This window comes from Terrapene carolina, unplaced genomic scaffold (genome assembly GCF_002925995.2).
Source record: "Terrapene carolina triunguis isolate 2854851 unplaced genomic scaffold, T_m_triunguis-2.0 Scaffold95, whole genome shotgun sequence".
NCBI lineage: Eukaryota > Metazoa > Chordata > Testudines > Emydidae > Terrapene > Terrapene triunguis.
In genome coordinates, this window is record NW_020664446.1 from 28359536 (window position 1) to 28386258 (window position 26723).

Sequence of the window (26723 nt, forward strand, 5' to 3'; positions counted from 1 at the left end):
TATAAACTGACGTAGCTGCAGTGCCTCAAAGGAACTATACCAATTCACAACAGTTGAGGATCTGATCCATAGAATTTGGTGATTGTGTCAAGTTATTTTCCCCCATATTTTACATAGTTAATAATTTTAAGCAATTAAATCATAAGCATGTGACACACACAAGACATCCTGGTGCCACTTGCTAAAAATATCTGGGAAAAACAGATATTCTTCTTGAGGAATAGAGTCTGCCACCCTTATTCCTGCTGAGTAGTAGCCTTACTTGTCAGGTAGCCTCAATGGGTGGCAGGAGTATATTACTCAGGAAGTAAGATGCAACTCAGTATGAGTAAGGGAGCAGAATTTGACCCTTAATTAGTATATGCTGGTTTGGTGTTGAAAATATAACTCTTTGTATGTTTTTGTTACAAAATCAGTAAAAAACCCTTACTGAAAAGAAATGTGCACAGTACAGTGGAAAATGACTAAGGAAATTATGATGAATACTATGGGTAACTGGTCTTATGTCGCTTCAGTTTTAGGGAATGTAAATTAGCAATCAGAGTAGCTTAGATTTGGACAATTTTACACTGCAGTATCATTGCCACATTTTACGCCTGCTCTGGCATGCCACCTAATGTTGTCAGGTCTGCCCTCTCTCAAGCAGAGGGAAGTAAGAAAGGAGGCTCCACTCTGTTGTGCTTCCAGCAGAGAGAGACATGAGGAAGATTGCCCCTCCCTCCCTAACAAAGGGATTGTTTCATTTTTACAAGGCTGGTTGGCAGAGAAGGATTCCAGCCACAGCCTCATCTTCCTCCACAGAACAGGAATGATCAGAGGTGTGTTTCTGTATTGCTGTTGGCTGTGTCAGAAGGAGAAATCCTGCTGCTCCTGTAGTTGGGCTTTATTGCAGACGTGTTTACAGTAACAGCGGCAGTGAAAAGAAGCCTACATTTCTTGTCAGAGATCCCCCTGCTTGGACTTGTTCCCACTTCCCATGCACAGCACTAAACTTTCCTCTAGCCAAAACTTTTACTTCCTAGACTTCATTTGGAAAGGAAGATTCATGGAGCTTTTGTTTAAACGTCTGTTGGGGATGGCAAATTCTTCCTTTTAACCTGAATATCTACCCCTTATACAATCAAATACTATCTGAGATCCTTCCCTTCTCGGGTGAAGGAGAGAAAGAAATGGATGTGTTCAGAGCACCTGAAAATGAGTCTCTGCTCTCTGGTCCCACTGGAAGCTCCACACCTTGGGATCCCTTCCACCACCCCCTGGAATTCATCCAGCCCTGGAACTTCCAGCTTCTAGCTGCATTAATGTTCTTGGTGACATCTCTGTCACTTGCCGAGAATTTTGCTATCATATTGGTGACTTTTAAGTTCAAACAGTTGAGACAACCTGTCAATTATGTCATAGTAAACCTGGCTGTAGCTGATTTTCTGGTCTCATTGATTGGTGGCACGATCAGCTTTTTTACCAATATAAAAGGCTATTTTTATATGGGACATTGGGCTTGTGTACTGGAGGGATTTGCCATCACATTCTTTGGTAAGCCTAACTTTGTTTATATTTGCATGTTCATTTGTCTTAATAGAGGCCTTAAGGAAAGAAGTTTCCCTCAGGCTCAGGTCTGTGTTGTGTAGCTTTAGAATCAAACAGGAACATCAACGTGGTTGTGTACACTGCAACTTTATAAAGTCACTGACTTTACATGCAAATGATTTCACTGGCTCTTTCCCATAAATTATGTTCTGTAGTTGCTGTGGCTTGCTGAGTGCATGTTGTTCATTGAATGTCCATATAGCAGATCAGTATCTTTAACATATGCTCAATTATATTTTTCTGTAAAACAATTGTAGTAAAATATTTTAACAACAATATTTAACAATTTTCATGGTGTGTATGTGTGAGACAGAGTGAGAGCTAGCATGCACCTGCTGTTCACAAAGTATGAAAAAATGTTTTGATAGTGAAACTCCTCTTATTTTATGAGTATCTTCCTATAGTTTGGGCAGGATTATGATACTGCTGCAATAGTAATCTCTGATATACTATGTAGTGTTATAAACAAAGATCAGAAACTAATTTCAACAGTATCTATTTCAAATCAGTCATTTTTCATGACCCTTTCTTGTTGTGTTACTTTACTAAATATAAGCAGTATATTAAAAACTGAGAAAGAATAGTAAACCTAGCAAGCCATAGCTTTTCTCCCTAAATACATCCCCTCACCTCCCAGGTCTTCAGCCCAGATAGGAAATTAAACTGAGGCATACCATACAAAAAATAAATCAATTCCTGCATTCTAACTGGCTTTTTCTCTCTTTGCTGTCTTATAGCTGGGTATCATTTTTTTGAAGTCACATAGCAGTGGTAATCTCCTAATCAGGTCAGCTCTCGTACTCAAGGACAGTGCTAGAGAGTGAAGTCAGAAATATTGGTGTGTAGCCGTAACCATCCATACTGATGGATGAGAGCAGCCTGCAGTGAGTGACCCATAAGGAAGGTCCCTTGCCCTCCACTGACAGCTCGTCCATTCTAGAAGTTGCCATATAGCATAAGGGAGACTGAGAATAGCTGAACCTGCCAACTTTCTTGAATTATTCTGAAATACTAAGTGCCTCAAAGTGTGAAAATTATACAGTCAGGGGATTGTGTTTGTTTCTAGCAACTGTATTTTGCCAAATAGTATAAGTCCAAACTACACAAGATCACTTACAAGCCCTTAATAGGTAATTTAGCACTTCTGTAATTTTTTTCTTCTTCCTCAAAGTGCTTTACAAAAATTGACTAATTAAACCTTTCCACATACCTCCCTATGAGGTATTATGTCAGATGGGGTAACGGGACAAGGAATGTCATGGCAGAGCAAACGTCATTAACTCAGGAGTTGTTGGCTCCAGGTCTTGAGCTCAGACGGAGGAGATATAGGATTACTATGGCCTGCACTACAACTTTAAAAATTTTTTTCCATACATTTTTGGGCATAAAGTTCTGCTAATGTAATTGGCAGTGTGGGGGGAGTCAAAAGCTTTTGGGAAGGATTGCTGTGAATGTACAGGGCCAGACCTGTAGAGATGTGTTTGTGCAAGATTACAATTTAGAGAGGCTCACTCTTAAGAGACAGTATTATGAGTATAGGAATTTTGAGATGTGCCCTGGAAGGAGATTTGAGGACACAGTGTAGTTGTGTACAGCAGTTCACCATAGACACACTAGTTTTTTTAAATAAAAGTTGCATACCTTTCTCATTCACTGCTTTGTTGTTTAATGAACCCCAAGCTCATTACATGGTGTCAGAACTGCTGACTGAGAAAGAGACTGCAGTAATTTTGAGGTTAACTCCCGTGTTTGAAACAAAAGCGGAGGAAAGGGGAGCACATGGAGAAGTAAACAGAGAAGAACAAAGGCTTTTGGATGTATTTTATGATCACAATTGTAGCTTGTCTAGCTTAAGAAGAGAAGAAAGCCAAATATGGGTGTGTTGCAACCTCCCCCCAATCTGCAATCAGGCAATATTGCAGAGAACTGGAATAAATTCTGACAGAGATTTGAATTGTATTTGTCTTCCATAGGAGAAGATGAAAAAAAAAATAAAGTGAAATCAATCTTTTTGCATGTTGTTATGGAAGAAGCACTGGATATTTATAACAACTTTAAGTTTGAAGAAGGTAAAAGCATGAACTTAAGTAAAATATTTACTAAATTTGTGGAACATTGCATGCCAGAAAGGAATGAGACATTTAAAGAGAGAAATTTTTTACCTGCATGCAAAAACCTGATGACACCATAGATCAATATGTCACAGAATTAAGGAAACTCAGTAAAACCTGTGTCTTTGGTGAGTTCACAGAGTTGCTGCTTAGAGACAGAATCATTTGTGGCACTAAAGACAATGTGTTAAGAGACAGACTGCTCCGTGAAGGATTTAACTTGAAAAAAAGCTCTACAGATATTCAGGGGCGCAGAAATTGTGAAAGCACAAACCAAAGAGCTGAATTCATCAGAAGGGGTTATCCATGTACTAAGTACAAAAGAATATAGTCAGGGTATGTCTTCACTACCTGCCGTATCGGCGGGTAGCAATCGATTTATCTGGGATCGATATATCGCGTCTCGTTAAGACGTGATATATCAATCCCCGAACGTGCTCACCGTCGACTCCGGAACTCCACCAGAGCGAGCGGCGGTAGCGCAGTCGACGAGGGAGCCGCGGCCGTCGATCCCGCGCCGTCTGGACCCCAGGTAATTCGATCCAAGATACTTTGACTTCAGCTACGCTATTTGCGTAGCTGAAGTTGCGTATCTTGGATCGATCCCCCCCCAAGTGTAGACCAGCCCTCAGAAAGGGTCAAATTAAAAAGTGGAACTACCAGCTATGAAAACCACTGCTAGCAGGGAGACTGGGTACAGGCGGTTATGTGGAAGATTTGGATCTCAGTAAGGCCCCAAACATTGTTTTGCCTTTGGGAAACTCTGGCATAAGTGTGAAAAAAAAATAATCATTTTACAAAATGCTGCAAATCGCAGAAAAGTCAAGTGCATGTAGTTGAAAACAACCTGGTTGAGGAGTTTCACATAGATGTGCTGGGATCAAGCAAAACTGAGGAGATGGACCAGATGCTGCCAATGAAAGTGAATGAAGCAATTATTCCATTCATACTGGACACGGGAGCTCAGGTTAATAGTCTGTCTGAACAAGATTATGAGGGACTGAAAATAGACCAAAACTAGGACCAACAAATATAAATATAATTGGTTATGCTGGAACAAATATACCAGTAAAGTGGAGGTGCATCACTAGCATCAAATATAAAAGCACCACATACAGGCTCCCGTTCCTTGTAGTATCAAAGCAGGTGACACCAATTTTAGGCCTGGGTGCCTGTGAAAAACTCAATCTGGTAAAATGTGGGCTCTCGCTCTCACAACAAGATCATACTGAACCTGGCTATGAGGCACTCATTCGGGAATATCATGATTTGTTTCAAGGATTGCTTGCTTGCAGGGTGAACATACAATCAAGATAAACAAGCTGATCCCTCCAGTTATCCATCCATGTAGAAAGGTGCCATTTGAACACTGTGATAAACTTAAGGCGGAACTCATAAGAATGGAAGCAATGCACATAATACAAAAAATTGAGGAGCCAACAGAATGGGTGAGCTTCCTAGTCACTGTGGAGAAAAACAACAGCCCGCTACACATAGGCTTAGATCTGAGACCACAACAAAGGTATAAAAGGAGAACATATCAAACTGCCAGCCAGACAGGAGATTATTGCTCAGTTTGAGAATGCACAATATTTCAGTAAATTGGATTCCTCCTCAGAATTTTGGCAGGAACAATTAATGGAAGAAAGCTCAAAATTATGCATATTTAATATCTCATTTGGAAGATACAGATTCTTATGCCTACCCTCAGCATAGCTTCAGCACCAGAAGTGTACCACAAAACCATACCTATGATATATGAACATATTGAATGTCTCAACACGTCAATGGATGATATCATAATCTGGGGTTCAACTAACGAAGAGTGTTATTGTAGACTTCAGGAAGTTTTGGATGCAGCTAGAGTTGCAAACTTGAAACTAAGTAGGGAGAGATGTGTTTTAAGGGTTCCAGAACTGACTTTTGTTGGAGATACTATTTCCAACAAAGGTGTAAAACCTGACAAGAGGAATGTTGCAGCCACAGAAATGATGCTGTGTACCCAGTCAAAGAAAGATATCCAACGGTTTCTGGGAATGTTAATTATCTTGGAAAATTCATATCTGATCTATCTACAAAAGCAGCAGCTTTGGAGAAACTTCTAGAAAATAAAAATGAATGGTACTGGGCTGCAGAATAGGAGGAATTATAGAGAAGGTTTGAAACAACAGTTCATACAAGAACCAGTGTTGAAGTTCTATGCACCAAGCAGGCCTTTTTAAATTTCAGCAGATGCGTCACAGTCTGGGTTAGGTGCAGTGATTTTACAGAAAGACGATGATTGTTGGTAACCAGCGGCGTACACATCCAGGTCACTGATTGATGTGGAAACCAGATATACCCAGATTGAGAACGAGCTTTTAGGAATATTGTTTGCCTGTGAGAGATTCAAGCAATATATTTATGGCCAGACAGTGGATGTTGAAACAGACAGCAAGCCTCTCATAGCATTATTTGGCAAACTGCTAAATGACTGTATCTGAAGTATTCAAAGAATGACGATAAAGCAGCAAGAGTATGATTTGGTTGTGACCTAATACCCAGCAAATTCATGTTTACTGCGATGCACTTTCCTGAGTGGTGACTCTCATTATGAAGCCAGAGAAGACCTTAGAGATAGAGATGCAGGCCTATATAGATCTGATTGTAAAGTCAATTCCTGTAGCTAACAAAAAACTGCAACAAAGAAGAGGGGAAACGGTGAAAGATGAATCATTGGAGATCCTTAATGTGATAATTAAAGGGTGGCTTGAAGAAATATGCAGTTGCTGTCCAAATATAAGAGACTATTGGTAGAGCTCTGCACGGATACAAATTTATTCTCATAGATGCGGATATCCACAGATATAAATCGGTATCCGCGGAACGGCAGAGCTCTCCCGGGAACCACAGCAGTGAAAGGAGCAGAACGTGAGACCACCGCTCCCAGGAGCCATCGCTCTGCACTGGCAGCTCCTCCAGCGCGGCTGTACTGCCCTCAGCTCTGCCCACTGGGGCGGGCATCAGGCCTGGTCACGTTAGAGTGTGCAAGCGGTGCACACGTCCCCAGACAGGAGATGCAAACGGCAGCGTGGAAGGGACGGGGGCAGGGGTACAGCCGCACTGGAGGAGCTGCTGGCGTGGGGTGCTGGCTCCTGGGAGCGGCGGCTCCACGTTCTGCTCCTTTCACCGCTGCGGTTCCCGGGAGAGCCCTGCAGTTCCGATTTATATCCGCATCCGCGGGTATAAATTTGTAACCACACAGGGCTCTAAATATTGGAACCGCAAACATGGACTTACTGTGATAGACTGAGTGATTTTCAAGGGCAGCAAGATTGTAATACCAATACATCTCCAGAAAGAAATGCTATAGAAGATCCACAAGGGTCATTTAGGAATTGAGAAGTGCAACCAATGGGCATGAGAGGCAATGTTCCCTCTAATTTTTTTCATCCAGGTGTGGAATAAATTTTGTTATGTGCACCGAGGTAAAGTGTGCATGTGCGCCACCAGTAGAAACAAAAAACCTAGATACAATATAGATTTTTAAGACAAGATAATTACTCCAGCCAGGACAGGTTAGGCATTTTAGAACTCACTCCTCTAAGAACTAAATTTAAGTGTAAGAGAGAAATAAAAATTATGAATTGCATAGACGAGTCAAAAAACTAAAATAACAGCACTTTGAAAGAATAAAATTACAGAGAATATATGTGCATTGCAGGAACTACCAAATAACAACAAACAACAATAAAACAAGTATGTGTTGGGAGGTGAGTGTGTGTGTGTGTGTGTATATATAGACAGAGACACACACAGACTCTCTCTGTCTCTGTGTGTGTATGTGAGTGTGAGAGAGAGAGAGAGAGGGAGAGAGACAGACAGTCAGAGATTGCGTGTGCTAGGGGAAGTCTGTGAGAGATCGTGCACTGTCTCTTTAAGGTAAAGGCACTCACTCACCGCCCAGTGTTCAGACCTCAGACCCTCTCTTGCTCGGAGTCCTGGGTGAGGCTGTCCTATCTCCCCTGCTGCGGTGCAGGGGCGGGTGGAGGGGAACACTCTGACATCACCACTCCCAGTCCCCCCCTGCTCTGCACAGCCAGCGGGAGGGTCCCAGAAGCAGCAGGGGCTCCAAGACAGAGGGCAGGAGCAACGTGAAGCACAGGGGGGGAGGGGTACCTGAATACATGCTGCAGGCTGAATGTGAGCGGCTCTGTTAATCAACTGCACGGCACTTCAAACATTCCTGGGCGGCCACCCCAGTGCGCAGCTTAGAGGGAACATAGATGAGAGCTGATGTATTAACTGCGGATCAAGCATGAGATTACTAATGCAGTAGGAAACTGCTTTTTCTGCTTGAACTAAAAGCCATGCCAACAGGCAGAGCTACTGAGACTTCGCACAGTGCCACATGAGAAAGTAGGCACTGATTTATTTACCTAGCAAATCAAAGAATGATTTAATAGTCACAGATTATTATTCTCTGTATCCAGATCAGGGCCGGTGCAAGGATGTTTCGTGCCCTAGGCGAAACTTCCACCTTGTGCCCTCCCTGAGCCCTGCGGCAGCTCCCCTCCCCACCCCCGCTCCGCCCTGAGGCGCCCCCCCCCTGGGAGCCCCCCCCCCCCCCCCCGGGGAGCCGTGTGGCAGCTCCCCACCCCAGCTCACCTCTGCTCCGCCTCCTCCCCAAGCACGCCATCACTGCTCCACTTCTCCTGCTTCCCAGGCTTGCGGCGCCAATCAGCTGTTTGGCGCTGCAAGCCTGGGAGGGAGAGAAGCAGAGTGGGGTGGCGTGCTCGGGGGAGGAGGCGGAGCAGAGGTGAGCTGGGGTGGGGAGCGGTTCCTCTGTGTGCCGCCCCCCCTTACTTGCTGCAGGCAGCCCTTCCTGCGCCCCTCTGCCCCAGCTCCCCCTGCCGAAATGCTGATGACGACTGGGGCGGCCGAAAAGATCCGGCCACCGCGGTCACCGCCGAAGAAAATGCCGCCCCCCAAATACTAGCACCCTAGGCGACCACCTGGGTCGCCTAATGGGTTGCACCGGCCCTGATCCAGATGTTTGCACACGGCACAGTACTAGTAGTAAGTCAGCGATAGCCAGCATGAAGGGAATATTTTCAAGACACGTCATTCCAGATGAAGTCTTTAGCAATAATGGGCTGCAATTTTCCAGTGCAGATTTTAGTTAATTTTCCACAAATTGGAATTTTCATCACAAAACATCAAATTCAAATGACCCACAATGAAATGGACTTGTGCAAAGGTCTATATGGACAGTAATGAACCTTATGAAAAAAGACTTTTGATAGTGGGGGCATTTGAATAGCTCTTCTTCAGCTCAGCTGTTAATGGGAAGGATCAGATCTAATTTACCAATCTCTGATAACTTGCTGAAATCTCCTGACAATGAAACCATATGGAAGATGAACGAAAATCAGAAGTGGAAGCAGAAATATTTTGAGAAAAAAAGCCCATGATCGCCCATCTCTTAACCTAGGTAGTAGAGTGTGCCGGAGGAATTACACCTCTAATATTTGGAGCCAAATGGATATCATTAAAGAACTGCTGCATCCAAGGTCTTACATAGTCCACACAGACGAAGGGGACACATTTTGGACTAATCAAAAGGATCTAAGATTAATTGCAGAAGTTTCCAAAACAGTGACAGTGGATGTGGATTCTGGCATTTACTAACTGACTGATAGTTTATCATCAATGGACAAAGGATAAACTGGCAAGCAACAAGAGAACTCAGACCCTAATGAAAGGCTGATACTGAGATGATTAGAGAGCGAGATCAAACATCCTGAAAGGCTCATAGAGACTTGCTAACCTGGCTGGAGAAGGGGTTGTGACAGTCTGTACCATTATCATCACCCTTTTTACTAGAGTATGATAAATTTTGTACAAGGTATGTCTTGTGAGGTTTCATTTGATAACTCATAAACTGCTGAACATTATTGTCCTGGTAAAATGTGTGTGGCCACATTGTATGTAAAGTTACAAGATTTTATTGTATAACTTTGCTGTAATATGCCCCAAGACTAAGAAAATCAGGCCAAAACCAGTTTTTCAGAGACAAAGACACACTAGTGCCCCATCCAAATAGCAGCATAATCAGATGAACTATTATAGACTATCACCAGTTAAGCAGCTGTTCTGTAGCAGGAAGAAGGGTGTGAGTGAGAACTTTACATCTTGACAATGGAACAGCTGGGAGCAGGGCTTAAATTCAGCTGGAGCCATCTGGAGCAGAGCTTCGGTAAATATTTTCAAACCCGCAGGAGGCTCGGTGCCTCCCACCGGGCTGACACCTGAGCCCTGGTGCCCCCTCCCCCCACAGGGCTGAAGCCCTGAGCCACAGCTCCCCCCGGCTAAAGCCCCAAGAGACCCCCCTCCCGGAGCTGAAACCCAGAGCCCTGAATTGGAAGGGATGTGGGGGGCTCCGGGAAATAGTCTCCGAGAATCTAAGTCCTGGCTGGGATCTTCCATGTAAACCGACTGCCAGTCACGTGAACCCCCGCTGCAGATAATCCTCAAAGAGCAGAGAATGGTATAAGAATGGAGGACACTCACAACACAAATTACCTCTTTCCACCATCTCTACTCACAGCAGCTACTATGCTTGAAAGACAAAGGGAACATCCTGGCTGGGAGGCTTTTCAGCCAATACAGACTGCTGTAAGCATATGGTGAGATTCAAACCTTTGCTTTGAATCCATTTAGCTTACTAAATTAGGTATTAGTTTGCATATTATCTTTTAATTTCTTTGTAACCAATTCTGATTTTATACCTCATTACTTGTAGTCACTTAAAATCTTTCTTTCTATAGTTAATAAACATCTTTTATTGTTTTACCTAAACCAGTGTGTGTTGGGATTGAAGTGTTTGGGACCCTTCACTTGAGATAACAAGTCTGGTCCATATCATTTTCCATTAATGAGCTTGTATTGTCCAGAAGGAGAGAGCTGGGCAGTACAAGATGCACATTTCTGGGGACAAGTCTGGGACTGGGAGTTTGCTGGTGTTGCCCTGTATGTAATTCATGAGTGGCTGGCCAGAGCATTCATGTAATTCAGCTGGGAGTGATTTTGCATGCTAGAGGCTGTGTGTGAGCTGGACCAGGAGCGGCTTGTTCTCCCAGCAAAGCAGTGTAAAAAGCACCCCAGGTTGGACACTTAAGGGGACACTGCTGTTCAGCATTCCAGATTGTAGCCTGGGTAATGTCACAGGGGTATTTGAGGAAAGTGAGTGGTAAAGAGTCATGTCAGAGTGATATGCAGGTAACCCCTCCTCTCTAGATAGATGATACATTTTGTATAGGATTATAATTTATGGAAACGTATTAGTTGGGTCAAATTTAATGTATGGATTATTAGATATTTCTTATATATAGAAGAACTAAGAGCTAATTTTCTTTTAGGAGGGAAGATGTAGAAATAAATTTGTGTAACATCATAATTTAGAGAAGCTCCTTCATAAGGGACAGTGTTATGAAATAGGAATTCTGAGATGTGCCCTGGAAGCAGGTGGTCTGAGAAAACAGTGCAGCTCTGTACAGCAGTTCACCACAGATACTCTCTAGTTTTGTTAATAAAAGTTTTATTCCTTTCTCATTCACTGGTTTGTGACTTACTGAATCCCAAGATCACCACAAGACTCTCAGCCCCACCACAACTGGTTTAACTGGCAAGCATGTGGGGAAGCTCTGCATGGTCTAGGTGTCCCATGACCGCTCCTACCCTCACTGCTCTGGGTCCTTGGTGCATGAGGTACACGTCTGGGGCAAAAGGAGTATCTACAATCCATGGGTAGTAGAATGGTTCCTTGAGGCAGCAGACAGCCGCGTGTAAGACAGAGTTGCATAATGCTTGAATTACTCTGTTTCAGACTTTTGAAAAGTCAGCTTTTTAAGACAGATCTTACCCAATTATTCTTACAAGCCACCCATGGCTTCCCTTGAACTCTGATAAGAAAAATCTTTCTGTGGCACACAAGGAACAAGAGGAGAAATCCGATGCAATTAAAACAATCGACACTGTGGGTTGGGTTTCTAAATCAGTGTACAGCAGGCCAAAGCTGTAGTCCAGTCTAAGAGCTTTTGCACACTTAAAATGAAACTCAAATATGGGGTAATGGCGCTTTTCCACATCCAACCTCCACTTGAACTAATAGCAAAGGGTTATGATGTAGGATGGAGTTTGCTTTTTGATCTACTGCTAAGATGGTATTGTAATGTCCTCTTTTTGACCGAGTTGTGCATTTTCATTACAGGAATCGTTGGTCTCTGGTCTCTTGCTCTGCTGGCTTTTGAGCGGTACATTGTGATCTGTCGCCCACTGGGAAATATGCGCCTGAGGGGGAAGCATGCAGCCCTGGGCATTATCTTTGTGTGGATCTTCTCCTTTATCTGGACCATCCCTCCTACCATGGGCTGGAGCAGCTACACCACCAGCAAGATTGGAACTACCTGTGAACCCAACTGGTAAGTTAACTCCCATAGCACATCAGTGAAAAAACAAAAATAGAGGCTACACTAACTGAGAGCCTGAAAATACACAGAAGAGATTGTGTGCCCAATTATGTGCGCCTTGTTTGTGCTCACACAAACTCCAATATGTGCACAAGCCCTGATTTGTGCATGCACAGAGGATTTGTCCACAATATTCATAGAAATTTTTATGCATCGGCAAAAAAGCATGTGTACCCTTTGAAAATTTAGACCAGAATATGCAACAGGTAGGTGGCTTGAACCACCTATAATAAAATGTTACATTTCTATAGATCCCTGCATCTCAAAGGGTCACAAAATATTTTATGATTATATTCTGTTTATAAAATATATCTGTATGTGAGAGATACACTAAGTGTCTTGTTGTTAGACTATACTGATCTCCAAAAGCATCAGCCTTACAGCACAACATATAAGGTTTGCTTTATAATCAAGTAAACTCACACACACACACACACACACACAGAGCACCCATGATATCACTGGAGAACATGAAAGGATTCTTTTCCTCTCTACAAAACAAAATGAAGACATAATAATGTAATATTAAAAATATAATACATTTTGTGTTTTATACAGGTATTCAGGAGCCTATAATGATCACACCTACATTATTACATTCTTCACCACCTGTTTCATACTGCCATTACTTGTGATTTTGGTATCCTATGGAAAATTGATGAGGAAACTAAGAAAGGTAGGTACAAACACTACAAAGTAAACAAACAAAAAGGCATAATTACACTGTTGTTTGGAATTTTCAGCACATAAGCACTGTTCCAAGACCCCCAAACTGTGAGCAGATCGAATTTCCAGACATAGCGCATAGTCAGCAGATTTAGCATGGCTTGTTAAATAACCATTCTTCCACAGAGAAATTCATTCACTGATTAGCAATCACTCTTCAAAAGTCTGACGTTTGAATCATTTATCAGTACATCCTGTAAGTTAAATATCAGAGGAGTGAAAGAACATGCTGCACTATGAAAACAAACAAAGAAATGGAACGAGCCAATATAGCTTTATTTACAGTTTTACTTCCAGTCAGTGGAGTTTCTTCAGATTTAAACCGGAGTAAGTCAGAATCTGCTCAAAATTTCCAGTTTTTGGAACTAATAGCTGTGTTGTGGAATATGACACTAATGCTTAAAAACAGCACTACTTGACACTCTGACACAAGATATTTACATGAGCTTGTAGAAACTGTAAATTAAAGAATACCGTTCAGCACGTAGCGCGGAAGGCAGTCAACTGAATCCAGAAGGTTCTCCAGGGACATTGGAACCTGAAAAGGATAATAGTCTTGAAAAATGTTTTTGGCTATGACTTAAAAACGATGCCAACTTTCTCAAAATAGTACACACACAAAAAAGGAATGCTCACAAATTTGCTTAAAGAGTGTTAATAAGCTACTCACTATGTTTTCCACCTAAGAAGAGAATATTATTACCTTTGTTTCATCAACAATGCAGCACCATCATAATACTTCATCTAAGATTTAAAGAAAGGAGGCTACATTGTACTGGGATTTTTTATTTAGTGTTTGTTTATTCAAATGTCTGCTTTTATTTATTCTGCATGTCAAAGCACGTCCTGTGTGTAAAACAAGACAGAAGAGAAAAGTGAAGGAAATGAGTACCTGAGCTTTCATCCCAAAGACAAGTTTTAATTGTCTACTGGGATAAGTTGGATAGGAACCTACATGTTGTGGGTGAAATCCTAGCCCTATTGAAGTCAATGGGAGTTTTTCCATTGACTTCAGTGGGCCAGGACTTCATCTTGTATATATTCAGGGGAGGCTAGCTGGAATAGCTGCACAAAGATTCATGTAGGTCTTAAACAAAAAGTGTTCTCAAACTTGGGCGTTAACTGCAGAAGAACACTCTGATGTGGAAGTGGACCCTTTCAGCGAAAGAGAGAAGTAAATTGCAATGTACTGGAACCCCCAAAGCATTTATGCCTGTGTTGACTTCAAAACAACCCAAACTCTCTAAACATTGTTGATAAAGGTGATGAACCTTTATTTCCAAAATCTTTTACTTGTGGTTCCCCAAACAGTTTTTTTATGCGGCTGCTCCAATGGGGTTGCCTTCCTTGGTGTAGTCAAAGCTGATTGCAGGACCAAGAGAATTTTTTTTTGACATAAAGAAAAGAAAATTAAAATGTGGAGAGAAAGACGGGTTTCCTTCAGCACATGCAGCAGCTTTGATCAGCTGCTCTTCCTCGGGAAGCAGTGGAATGCAAAAGGATGGCCACTCAGATAGGCATTTCTCCATAGAAAAGGGGTTTTCCTGTAAACTCCAGAAGGCAAAAAGAGAAATGAGAAAGAGGAGATATAAGATAGGAAAGGAAAATGACTTATTAATGAAGGGATGATAACAGGAACCTAAGACTCACATTGCAGGTGCTGTTCAGGATTTAGCCAAAGCCAGTGATGTTCCCTCTCTCTGACTCGGTCTAGTCAGGAAATCTTTTACTACCAGGACAACGAAGACCCAACAGCATCATGATGGATTCCGGGGTTCCAGGAATTATCTTCTAATAATCAATGTCCAAATCTGTGACTTTACTGGGAGCCTTTAAGACCCCTTAGCATAGTTCTTTTAGTGAAGCCATTCAGTTTGTACTAATCTTTGTCCACAACTTTTGCTGACTTTCACCAACAATTTTATATATCGGACTGAGTTGGGGTTTCATTACCTTTGACAGGGTAAAGTACAGGCCTCTGCACAACAGTATGTTGATACTGGTTTCTTGAGCAAGAAGCTCTGTAATTGCCATTAGATTGTACTAAATACGGCAATTAAATAAAGTAGAGAGGGACGCAAGCCTCAAAATTTGGATCCTGAATGTTCCTAAATGCAGATGTTTCCATCTAGCGATTTTGTCTGGGGCCATCTCTGTTTGGAAACATGCTGCTCTGGGGTCTCATCAGTTTCTTTCCAAACAGAGCCACTGGCCGCAGCACTCCCATCTCTCGATAGTCGTGTCTCTACAGATCCAACAGAAGGTTTAAAAACCAGTTTGAAAGTTACTAAAGGACTGAACAATTTAAGGAAAGTTTTTAATTAGTGGTTTACAACAGAGATAAAGCCCTTATGCTGCATTCCTTCATTTGTCAGATAAAGCACCACTCCTTATCAATTAATTGGTCCAGGATTTAGGAGGAACACATCAATTGTCATCTGTGACAAGCCAGAGTTAGAAGGGACAGACTAATGTGAGACAAGTAGAGATGGAGCAGAGTCAAAATACTATCTAAACACAGTATCAGAAAAATACATCCTAGTTGCCATTTACACGTGGGCACACAGTGTGGGGTAAGCCACAACATCTCCATTAGGATTAATGGGAAGGAGTGCATGTGTGGAAACACAGAGTTTATAGCTACTGTCAAGACTGCATCTCTGTTTAGACACTTTGCATCATATGCACATCTGTGGCTGAGCAATACTTTGCATAGCTGACGGGAGAATGAGGCAAAAAGAGGTTCCTTTTGCATTGTCCCAGTCCTGGCGACACTGCACTGGGCTAGTCTTTTGGCCCAGGTGAGAGTACCCTTTGGCCTTCAGCCTGCTCTCATCTGTGCCAGCCACCAACAGCTCAAAGGGGACATTCCGGCAGCTAGGGATTGCAGAGGGACACCTCAATCATGCCATCGATGGCAGCTCTATGCCATCTGAAAAACGTACTTAGGTGAGAACCTCTGAGAACTGGATCTGCTGGGTTTATTGTCAGTTTGTGCCAGTAGAACAGTACAAAGCACCTGGAGCATGGCCCAGAATCCAGGCCTCTATTTATATACTGCGATACTGCCAATCCCCAAAGTTCAAAAAATCATGAGATTGGCCCAAAAATCAAAAGATTTAAAAAAAATTTGAATCATGTTTTCAATCCTTCTTTTGTTTTCTGAACTCCCCTGTACCTGCCCTGCAATGTGGGATAATCCAGTGTTGCCAACTTTCACAAATTTAGAGTCAGAGAGGTGATTTTGCCCCCTCACCCCAGCAGGAGCTCTCACTGCAACCCCCAATTGAGTTTGGGGCCACATTGTGCAATGTGCTGTACAAACACAGAGTAAGGGAAAGTCCTGAAGAGTTTACAACCTAGTGCAAAACAGAGGGGTGAGTTAGTGGTGTGGGAGCTGGAACTGGGATTCGCTAAACTTATCGCATATAGGGGGTCATCCAGCTTCCCTTAGATAGGAACAAGATCTAATCCCTGTTGAGCTAAGCAAGATACAAATGGGTGACCTACAAGTGAAAGGCTCTAGAGCTCATTGGCAATACCCTGAGGCACTCACTCCCCATAAGCACTAAAGTTACACATTCAAGAGTGGGGCTGACTTTCTGGAAGGATAAGTTCATATGAAATCAAGTTCTGACTTTTATGGAGTTTACACAGGCAGGATCTTCTGCTTTCTGGGAACACAGGCAAAATCTTCCAAACTAAACAGGAACAAGGTACTCTTAAGAGTGTTCACACATGGAGTTAATCAGGAGTAACTCCAGGTGTAGCCAAGCCCTTTACAGTCTCAGATACATTCTAAATCTGCCACACCATTCTTAAAGGGACAGCTCCCATTAACCAAAATAAAAACACTAAACATACAACCATAAAACCAACATTAACACAACATCCAAATTCACTTTTAAATACATCCCGCAAGTCACTCCTTGGACTAACTATTACACAGACGTGTATAGCTTTTTCACCTCCACACACACATCCTCATTGCTTGAACCCACATCTGTCAGCAACATAGCACCAAGCTCACCCACTTAAGTTAGAGGAATAATTAATAGAGGGAGAGTATGCTATTTGCATCTGGGTGGGCCATGCCATATATGGAAAAACACCACACATATGGAGAGTGGGTTATACAAGTATTTGAGAGACAGCAGTGGGATACTGAGAGAGCAGGCTTTGGCTTGCCTCTTCCCTTTATAGCTTTGGCTTGCCTCTTCCCTTTATAGCTAATACTGCTTTATAGCTTATCTGAGGGCTACAGGATTCACCCTTCCTCCAGTTCTCTCTCCTAGCACCTGTTCATCTGTTTTCTCTGCGTCTCTCTCACCCCATTTCTCTGAGCATCCGCCTCTCCACTTTTTCCTGCATCTGCTTTCTCTGTCCCTTTCTGCCCCCTCCTTTTTTTCAGTTCACAGAAATGTTGGGGATTGTAACAGGGAAATGGGATGGAGAAGGAAAGAGAAGAATGGACAGGAAGGGAGATGTGATTTAGGATCGCTGTCAGAGTTGTTGATGGAGTTGGTTTGTGAAAGGACTGCCACTGCATGGAGAAAGTGTTTTTGTGCCTTGCACATTGTGTCACAAGCATCACCAGACCATTACACAGCCAGTTAAACATATTGTATTTTCCCTCTGCTCGTATTCTCCCTTGCAAGAATCACCACATGAAAAAATAGGACTGGCTTCTCCAACCTGCACCTCTGGGATAGGTTCCCAGAGCTCAAGGCTCTTTTTCATTGGCTTCTTCCCCACGCAGCTTGTTCCACAGTGTAAGCATGACTACCTATGCTCCAGGAAGTACAGACTTCTCTTGGTTGGCATCACATGATGATGCTGTCACATGACACACTATGCGATACCTGTCTGCTGAACTCAAACTCGTCATGATTCAAAGAAGGACTTTGGAAATGCATTTGCAAATATCCCCAAAGTGTTTGTCTTGTCCTAGTAGACACCATAGTCAGAATGTATTAGTTCTGCCTTGGAATCAGGAGAACAATTTTTGGTATTGGAGATGGGCCTTACTTGCAAATTTCAGGGGATGGTTGGATGCTTCCCAAAATTTAGTGGTGCTTGGAACTGAGGTTTTGGGATGAGTCCCTATTTTGTATTATTAGGAAATAATTAAAAGGAGACTTTGAAAACTGCCCAGTACAGCATAAGAAAAATGCCAAATATCTTTGAGCTCCTGTGGGCTGGCTTATATGCAGCTGAGACATCTTAGGTGTGTGCGGACAGCTGGTAGATCTTTGTGGAGTCTATAAAACATGTTACAGATTCATTTTCCTTTGGTTTTGTGCTGAACTCCATTCTCTGTCTCTGTCTGGTTAGTCAGTACATTCAACACATACACTTCTTGTAATGCAGCTCCATTCTAAACATACAGTTCATCTTTCAGAGGAAGACTCAATCCTTGAAAAACAAACAAAACAACCCTCCCCCCCATCTCAATAGAGAAAAAAATCAGTACATCTCCTAAAACAAAATCTTATCTGAAGGCTTGACTACTTAACCTTATTTAATTTGGCCTTACAGATCCAATCTTGCTAGAAAACAAACCCCTTTAGTAAAAAACAGTATATGACTTTTTCATTTAGGGATTTAGGTTTTCAGTTTAAAACTAAAAATAGCTGATAAAACAACATTGATTGTAACTGTTCACGAATCTGTTTTCTTAAGAAATAAACTTCTGAAAACAACTACCAAATAGAAAGAGGCAAGGTTCCTCACTAGGTATTTTGCTGATTTCACCCCTTAGTACATCCAGTTCTTACTCTCTGTATCAGAGGGGTAGCCGTGTTAGTCTGGCATCGAGGTTTGTTGCATGGATTGGTTCCTGAGTTAGAGTTACTATGGTGCGGGGTGTAGTTATTGGTGAGAATATGCTTCAGGTTGGCGGGTTGTCTGTGGGCGAGGACTGGCCTGCCACCCAAGGCCTGTGAAAGTGAGGGATCGTTGTCCAGGATGGGTTGTAGATCACTGATGATGCGTTGGAGAGGTTTTAGCTGGGGACTGTATGTGACGGCCAGTGGAGTTCTGTTGGTTTCTTTCTTGGGCTTGTCTTGCAGTAGGAGGCTTCTGGGTACACGTCTGGCACTGTTGATCTGTTTCCTTATTTCCTCGTGCGGGTATCACAGTTTTGAGAATGCTTGGTGAAGATTTTGTAGGTGTTGGTCTCTGTCTGAAGGGTTGGAGCAGATATGGTTGTACCTCAGTGCTTGGCTGTAGACAATGGATCGTGTGGTGTATCCGGGTTGGAAGCTGGAGGCATGAAGGTAGGCATAGCGGTCGGTGGGTTTTCGGTATAGGGTGGTGTTAACGTGACCGTCACTTATTTGCACCGTGGTGTCTAGGAAGTGGACCGCCCGTGTAGATGGTCCAGGCTGAGGTTGATGGTGGGGTGGAAGCTGTTGAAATAATGGTGGAATTTTTCCAGAGTCTCCTTCCCATGGGTACAGATGATGAAGATGTCATCAATGTAGCATAGGTAGAGAAGGGGCGTGAGTGGACAAGAGCTGAGGAAGCGTTGTTCCAGGTCAGCTATAAAAATGGTTGGCATATTGTGGGGCCATGCAGGGGCCCATAGCGGTGCCACTGGTCTGGAGGTATATATTGTCATCAAATTTAAAATAGTTGTGTGTGAGGGCAACAAACCTCGATGTCAACTCTGCTCACATATCTACACCAGCGACACCATCACAGGACCTAACCAGATCAGCCACACCATCACTGGTTCATTCACCTGCACATCCACCAATGTAATATACTCTATCATATGCCAGCAATGCCCCTCTGCTATGTACATCGGCCAAACTGGACAGTCCCTACGTAAAAAGATAAATGGACAGAAATCAGATATTAGGAATGGCAATATACAGAAACCTATAGGAGAACACTTCAATCTCCCTGGACACACAATAGCAGATTTAAAGGTAGCCATCCTGCAGCAAAAAAACTTCAGGACCAGACTTCAAAGAGAAACTGCTGAGCTTCAGTTCATCTGCAAATTTGACACCATCAGCTCAGGATTAAACAAAGACTGTGAATGGCTAGCCAACTACAAAAGCAGTTTCTCCTCCCTTGGTGTTCACACCTCAACTGCTAGAAGAGGGCCTCATCCTCCCTCATTGAACTAACCTCGTTATCTCTAGCCTGACTCACTCTTGCTTGCATATTTATACCTGCCTCTGGAAATTTCCACTACATGTGTCCGATGAAGTGGGTATTCACCCACGAAAACTCATGCTCCAATACGTCTGTTAGTCTATAAGGTGCCACAGGACTCTTTGCTGCTTTTACTCTCTGTAGTTCACTTCTTGGTAATGTATAATAGCAATGTGGAAGCTCGGTGCATGGGTGTGTAGGTGTGGTTACACACAGTTTACAGCACACAATACAAACAATAAATGATCGCTTTTATGATTATTTGTAAAAGTGCTACATCTTTCTAATTACACAAATGATAGTTGCTCAGATGCAGGCTGTCACAGTTCAAATAAAACCATAAAAATTGATTTCTCTAGGAAGTTATAAGGCATTAAAATAGCCAAAATAAATAGAAATGAGTAAAAATAGGAACTGAGAACCCGAATTCCTAATTCCTTCTAGAAATCTGACTTGTTTGGGAAGTGGTGCAAGAATTTAAAGAAGTTAATCCTTTAATCATCTGTTTTAAATGTGTATATTACTCTCCTTCACCACCTTTCCTAAACCGTTACTATCAGTTAAACAACTCTAGTGTTCCTTTCCAGAGGTGACTGTATTTCAAATATGGGTGAAGTGATTCCTAAGTATATGTAACCCGTGCCTGCTGGGTGTTGCACTCTGTCCCCCTTTAGTGGCACCCAGACCAGCTAGAGATTGATGAGCCTTCTATAGCCTTGGCTAAGAGACATGTGTCTTTTAGCTCATGCAGTAGAGGCTCTTGCTTTAAGCTCCAAGGGTCCTAGATTTTATCCCTGCTGACAACGACCGTTGTCTGTCAGCGTTACATAGGTACATATGAAAAGCACCATATAAATGTCATGGGCTCTTCGGGGCAGGGCCCGTCTTTTTGTTCTGTGTTGTACAGTGCCTTGCACTAGTCCATGACTGGGGCTCCTACACACTAGCACAACATAAATACATTATTATTTGAGATGTATCATCATTACCATTACGTACTCTTAATTGCTATAGTTTCAACTCATCTCACTCTTCGTTTCTATACCTGACTGCAAACAGCCATCCTTTCAAACACGTCAGTTATCACAGAATGCCTCTATTCCTGCTAACTCTGGGGTTCCAAATTCACTACTGAGACTTTTCAACTTTAGGACTAAATAATTTGGAGTCTTATGCAAAATCATAATGCCAAAGAGCCACTTTTTTTTTTTTAAGGAAAATACATTATTGTAATCAAGCACTCAGTTTCAGGTACGTATTCCAATGAAAGGGGTAACAGCAATAAACCAATCTCTTTTCATACTAGATTTTATAATCAAAACAAAATCATCCCTGCTAAATCAAGAGCAAATGCAATCAAACCAGGTGGGAAAACATATAGTGCAAAACTTAAAGCATTCCCCATTGGGAGTTAGGTGCCTAGGTGCTTTAAAAAATGCCATTAGGTGCCATCTGCAACTTTTGGAGCCTAAATACCTTTAAAACTCTGCCCCTAAATGCCAAAGGAACAGTGGAAAATATGGGGCTGAATCTACTTTGTCACGTGCCATCATTTCCCTTTCCTCAGGTTGCCCAGCATGAGACTTGGTAAGCAAAGATATTAGCACCTAATAAAGTAGAAGTTCTTTCATTTATTATTCACTAGGCTCCAGGGTTTCTAATGCCACTCAGTGTTAGCACACTTCCCATATTAATTATTTAACAACTCACAGGTTCAGTACGATGCTCTAGAAAAAGCAATGAAACAGCCCAGAGAATACATGTATAAAGTTATCCTCTCAAGCTCTTTTTATTCCAACTCACTCAGAGTGTACATTGTGGAATATCCCTCAACATCCTATGTCAAATAAATACCTCTAAGCTTCCCAAGTGCTCTTTTCAGGAAGACAACTTCCTCCTAAGTACCACATATGCTGTCTTAATCCTGCTGTACTCAGTTCATAGTGCTTCTTCCCTACTCTCTGGTGGTGAAGCGTATGCAGCAGCAGAATGTCTGATACACACTTCTGGCATCTCTGCTACTTATGCTCTAACGATCACTCATGGTGAATGGGTAGGCACATGTACAACTGTAATAAGGATAATTCCTGTTAACATTACTATCACACTTCTATCTGTCTCCAAAGCACTCTGAAAAATTAGCACCATAATCAGGCGCTGCATATCTGTTATTTGACTCACCATGAACTCCTTTTTTCCAGGTGCAAGCTAAACAGGATGCAAGTCAGGCTTAAACCGGTTTAAGTGTCCATGTGCAAAGTTGCACTGGTTTAACTAATTCAGTGTAACATCACACCTTTAGTTAAACTGGCACAACTTCTGTGTTTAGACCTATAGGCAGGGTAAGGAGCATAAAAGCGAGGACAAAGAAGTTTGAAATTGATGAAGCTGGTGAAGGAACTCGTAAGGAGAGGTGCTTGGTTGGACTGATAGACAAAGAAGATGATTTTGTAGACAAGAACATAGCTTTAAGATTGGTTGAATCCAAGGGGGGGAGGGAGGTGTTGCATTTACCTTTGTTTGTCATGGAATTGTGTTTGCATTTGTAGTTTGCTGCCTACTGGTAAAGAAAAAGGTGCTGCTTAAAAGATTAGAGACTTGAGAAGGACAGGATACTGCTTCCAATGATGTTGATAAGAATATACCAAATCTAAAGTCAGTTGAGTCTGAAACTTTAAGAGACTTTGAACCAGATCCTTAGCTGAGGTAAACTGATGTATCTCTGTTGAAGTCAACAGAGCTATGCTGATTTATACCACCTGAGGGTGTGCCCCTTGTTTCTATTTCATACCTTTAAATTAATCTGTTTTATAAATTATACATGACAATTTTAACCACTTGAATTTATGCTACCAGGTCTCAACTGAGCTTCAGAAGTATGTGGCCCTGCATTCTGAACAGAGGGCCAAATCCTGTGCACTTTGCACATAACTAAAGTCAATAGGATTAAGTATTCCGCTGGGATTGTGTTTGAGTAAGGCACGAAGAATTTGGCTGTGAGATTGTAAAATGCAAGAATTAGTGCTACTCCTTTGTAATCAAAGATATTGTCCTTTAAAACTTTAATAATGATACTACTTGTAATTCACATAAGTCCTCAGTGAACCTCACATGTTATGATCTAGTACAGGGGTCGGCAACCTTTCAGAAGTGGTGTGCCAAGTCTTCATTTATTCACTCTAATTTAAGGTTTCGCGTGCCAGTAATACATTTTAACGTTTTTAGACGGTCTCTTTCTATAAGTCTATAATATATAACTAAACTATTGTTGCATGTAAAGTAAATAAGGTTTTTAAAATGTTTAAGAAGCTTCATTTAAAATTAAATTAAAATGCAGAGTCCCCCGGACCGGTGGCCAGGGCCCGGGCAGTGTGAGTGCCATTGAAAATCAGCTCGCGTGCTGCCTTCGGCACACATGCCATAGGTTGCCTATACCTGATCTAGTAACAGCAACCTTACAGGTTGTCTTCAAAAAAGCAGCTAGTCTTCTTACTAGATTTACTGATCCATGTCCCTGTTTCTTATTGTTAACTAATATATGCTGGCTAGCATAAGTATATATTACACTGATAATACTACCCGCAATATATAGTCCAAACATTTAAGTCTATACATTATTAAGCATTAGTATAGCAGTTATTTAGCCCAAATTGGCCTGTATCTTTGTTATAATCCTGTACACTTAGGCTAAGTATCCCATAACAACTTGCATGAGCTGAAGCAAGCCTTGGCTTGAGTAGCTAGGAAAACTGTCAGTATCAGGACATATGATTATTTCCTCATGGCGACAGGAAAGGAGTTACCACACAAACCTATGAGGTGTCTTGAGGCCCCTTGGTACCTGGAATGCATGTGCTCAGAACAAAGATAAGGGTATATCATGACCTGGAATGCAGGGGTTCAGAACAAAAGATAAAGGGGTACCCTCATGGTACCAGAAACAAACCAGGTAAAAAGCTGATTAATTGAATCCAGTTTCAGGTGACATATATAGTACTTGTTACTGGTAAACTGGTAGGGTATAAAAAGATGGCTTTGGGGAGGTAACTTCAGGAAGCACACCTTCTGCATAAGGTGAATGTAACATCACTGCATGGGACTGCTGTTCTGAGACTGCTATCGTATAGATCCTTTTTCCTGTACTATATTAATAAACCTGACAGACACTGGTTATTTCGTCTGTTGATCATATTTCATAACAAAATAACAAACCAAAGTGTGGTCAAGCAACTGACTATATAATTCATCAATATTATTTTCTACCAAATTTTCTGGAACCTTATATGTTTTTCTTTAAAGGTGTCAGATACTCAAGGCCGATTAGGGACTACAAGGAAACCTGAAAGACAAGTCACTCGAATGGTTATTATTATGATCCTTGCATTTCTAATCTGCTGGTCTCCATATGCAGCTTTTTCCATTCTTGTCACCGCATGGCCTTCCATTGATCTGGATCCTCGTCTGGCCGCAATCCCAGCTTTCTTTTCCAAAACAGCTACAGTTTATAATCCGATTATTTATGTCTTTATGAACAAACAGGTACTGTATGCCTTCAATACTCATATTTCGATATTTTGTTTGACTCATTCCTGAGTGAATGGCGTTGTTTCAATAATTAATTTTATCTACCTACATGTTAATTCAGTTAGATAAATATTGCTCCACTTACATTACACATCATTCTGAATTAAAATAACCAAATATTTATATCCATCTACTGTATACTATGTATTGTAGACTGAAATTTTAGGGCAGGGATCCTGAGCTGGCTGGTTTCTAAGCATTGCTGCAATATAAATGTTAAATAATAAATAATAATAACTGAGATATTTTAAGCTTCATAGTAAGTTTTAAAAAAAATAATTTAATCTCCTTTATTTTATAATTTTAGTTCAGGAGGTGTTTCATTCAGCTGTTCGGATGCAGTGACAGAGAGACTGCAGCGTCCAATATGAACCCAACTTTGGAGAGAGTGGTGCTAACCCAGGACAAAGGTGGGGGTGAAATGTTCACAATAGCAGCACACAACACCATTTCAAACAGGAGAAATGAGGATGAACAGAGGAGCTGCCGTTCTTTTGCTCAGTTGACAGTTTCAGAAAACAAAGTCTGTCCGATGTAAACAGAACAAGTTTCGAGATCAGAAATGCAGCACTATAGACTGTTCCCTTATTACCAGCTGTTCATACAAACGGTTGTCAGCAAGACTGTTAGGGCTCAGAGTCTGGCAGAAATTTGCTGCTGGGGTTGCTGAGCCACAGAAACACTGAGAGCCTCTAAGCTCTGCAGCTGTAGAGTATTCCTTGTATTCAGAGGGCAAAGGATCAGCATTCTGGTGACAGTGGAATGCCCCACTATTAACTGATTCCACACTATCCCTTTTCCAGGCCATCCACCCTCCTGTTCCTGGGAATGACTTCAGGAGGCTCCAGTGAACATATACCGGGACTCATTCAACTGACTGAACATTGTGAATTGGAAGAAAACAAACGATCCCATGGCTCCAAATTAATAAAGATAAATAAATAATACTTAGCACTTGGCTGACTGGAGCTCAAATAGGTAGAGCTAGGAAGGGATTCTGAGATCTAATGACTTCAAAAAAAGAAGAGAATGCAGAGTGCCCTGTTCTCACTTATGATCTGTGGTAGGGTTCCTTTCCCAAGCCACAACACTCTATGGCAATCAAGATATGCCTCCAGATTCCCAGCCATTGTTTCATTAATACAAACCCAGTCAGGGAGACTTCCCTAGAGCCCTTCAAGTCTCTCCTTTCCCCCTCATCCTTGCCATACAAGAAAGTCCCTAGAACCTCCTGAGGTGGATTTATAACAGCTGACAATGATTGTGGTGGGGAGAGAGAATAAGGCTAGGATGTTGTGCAACAAGGAATATCACACCCCAGTACTGTGCAAGTGACCTTTCTGAGGAGAAGTTCTGTAGCTGGCTGATCTTCACCTATAGAAGTCTGCCTGATGCAGAGGTAGGATCAATTACTTTCCAGAGATCACATGGCTCAGGAGGCTACTGCTATTAATGATTTTTGGGTTTCTTAGTGAATGTCAATTGTAAAAGTCAGCTCCTGGGGGAGAGTATGGTTAAAAGGCTCAGCTCCAACAAAACTTTAGGCAGACTCTGTGTGTCCATATGCCCCAAATGAATACTTCCCCTTATCCCATACCTGGGTCATGATGTGCCTCTCAAACAAGGCAGCACAGCCCTATGCCAACAAGCAGCTGGTGGCAATCAGCTGTGAGCTGCACCATCTTCACTGCTCAGCCTCTAATCAGCAGCTAAGTCTACATCTCTGACCCTGGATTCCAGATATCATGGATCCTGCCAGCATCAGGCCCCATCTTTTCACTGACTGAACATTCCTGAGCCAAACACTTCAAACCATTATCTTATCTAAGCTTGGATGTCAGGAGCAGGGAGTGCAATGTAAATACAATTTCCATAAACAGCGAGAACCAAACTTACCAGCTTTGATCCTATGTATGTTTGCATGTCAAATACTTAACGTTATTTACTAATAATGCAGTAATAAAATCTGCTTCCCCTGGACAGCATATATGCTCACCCCCAAAAAGCAGGCTAGCACTTGAATGCAATAAGTAATTTA

At 42.1% G+C, this 26723-nt stretch overlaps 1 protein-coding gene across 1 annotated transcript; it reads left to right on the forward strand.

Moving 5' to 3' along the window:
* Positions 1 to 1169: 1169 nt before the first annotated feature.
* On the forward strand, positions 1170 to 25223 carry LOC112108320 (opsin-VA-like). Its single transcript, XM_024202401.1, has 5 exons — positions 1170 to 1533; positions 11950 to 12160; positions 12767 to 12884; positions 24401 to 24640; positions 24993 to 25223. The coding sequence occupies exons 1-5, from the start codon at positions 1170 to 1172 to the stop codon at positions 25221 to 25223; spliced, it is 1164 nt and encodes a 387-aa protein (XP_024058169.1).
* The last annotated feature ends 1500 nt before the right edge of the window (positions 25224 to 26723 follow it).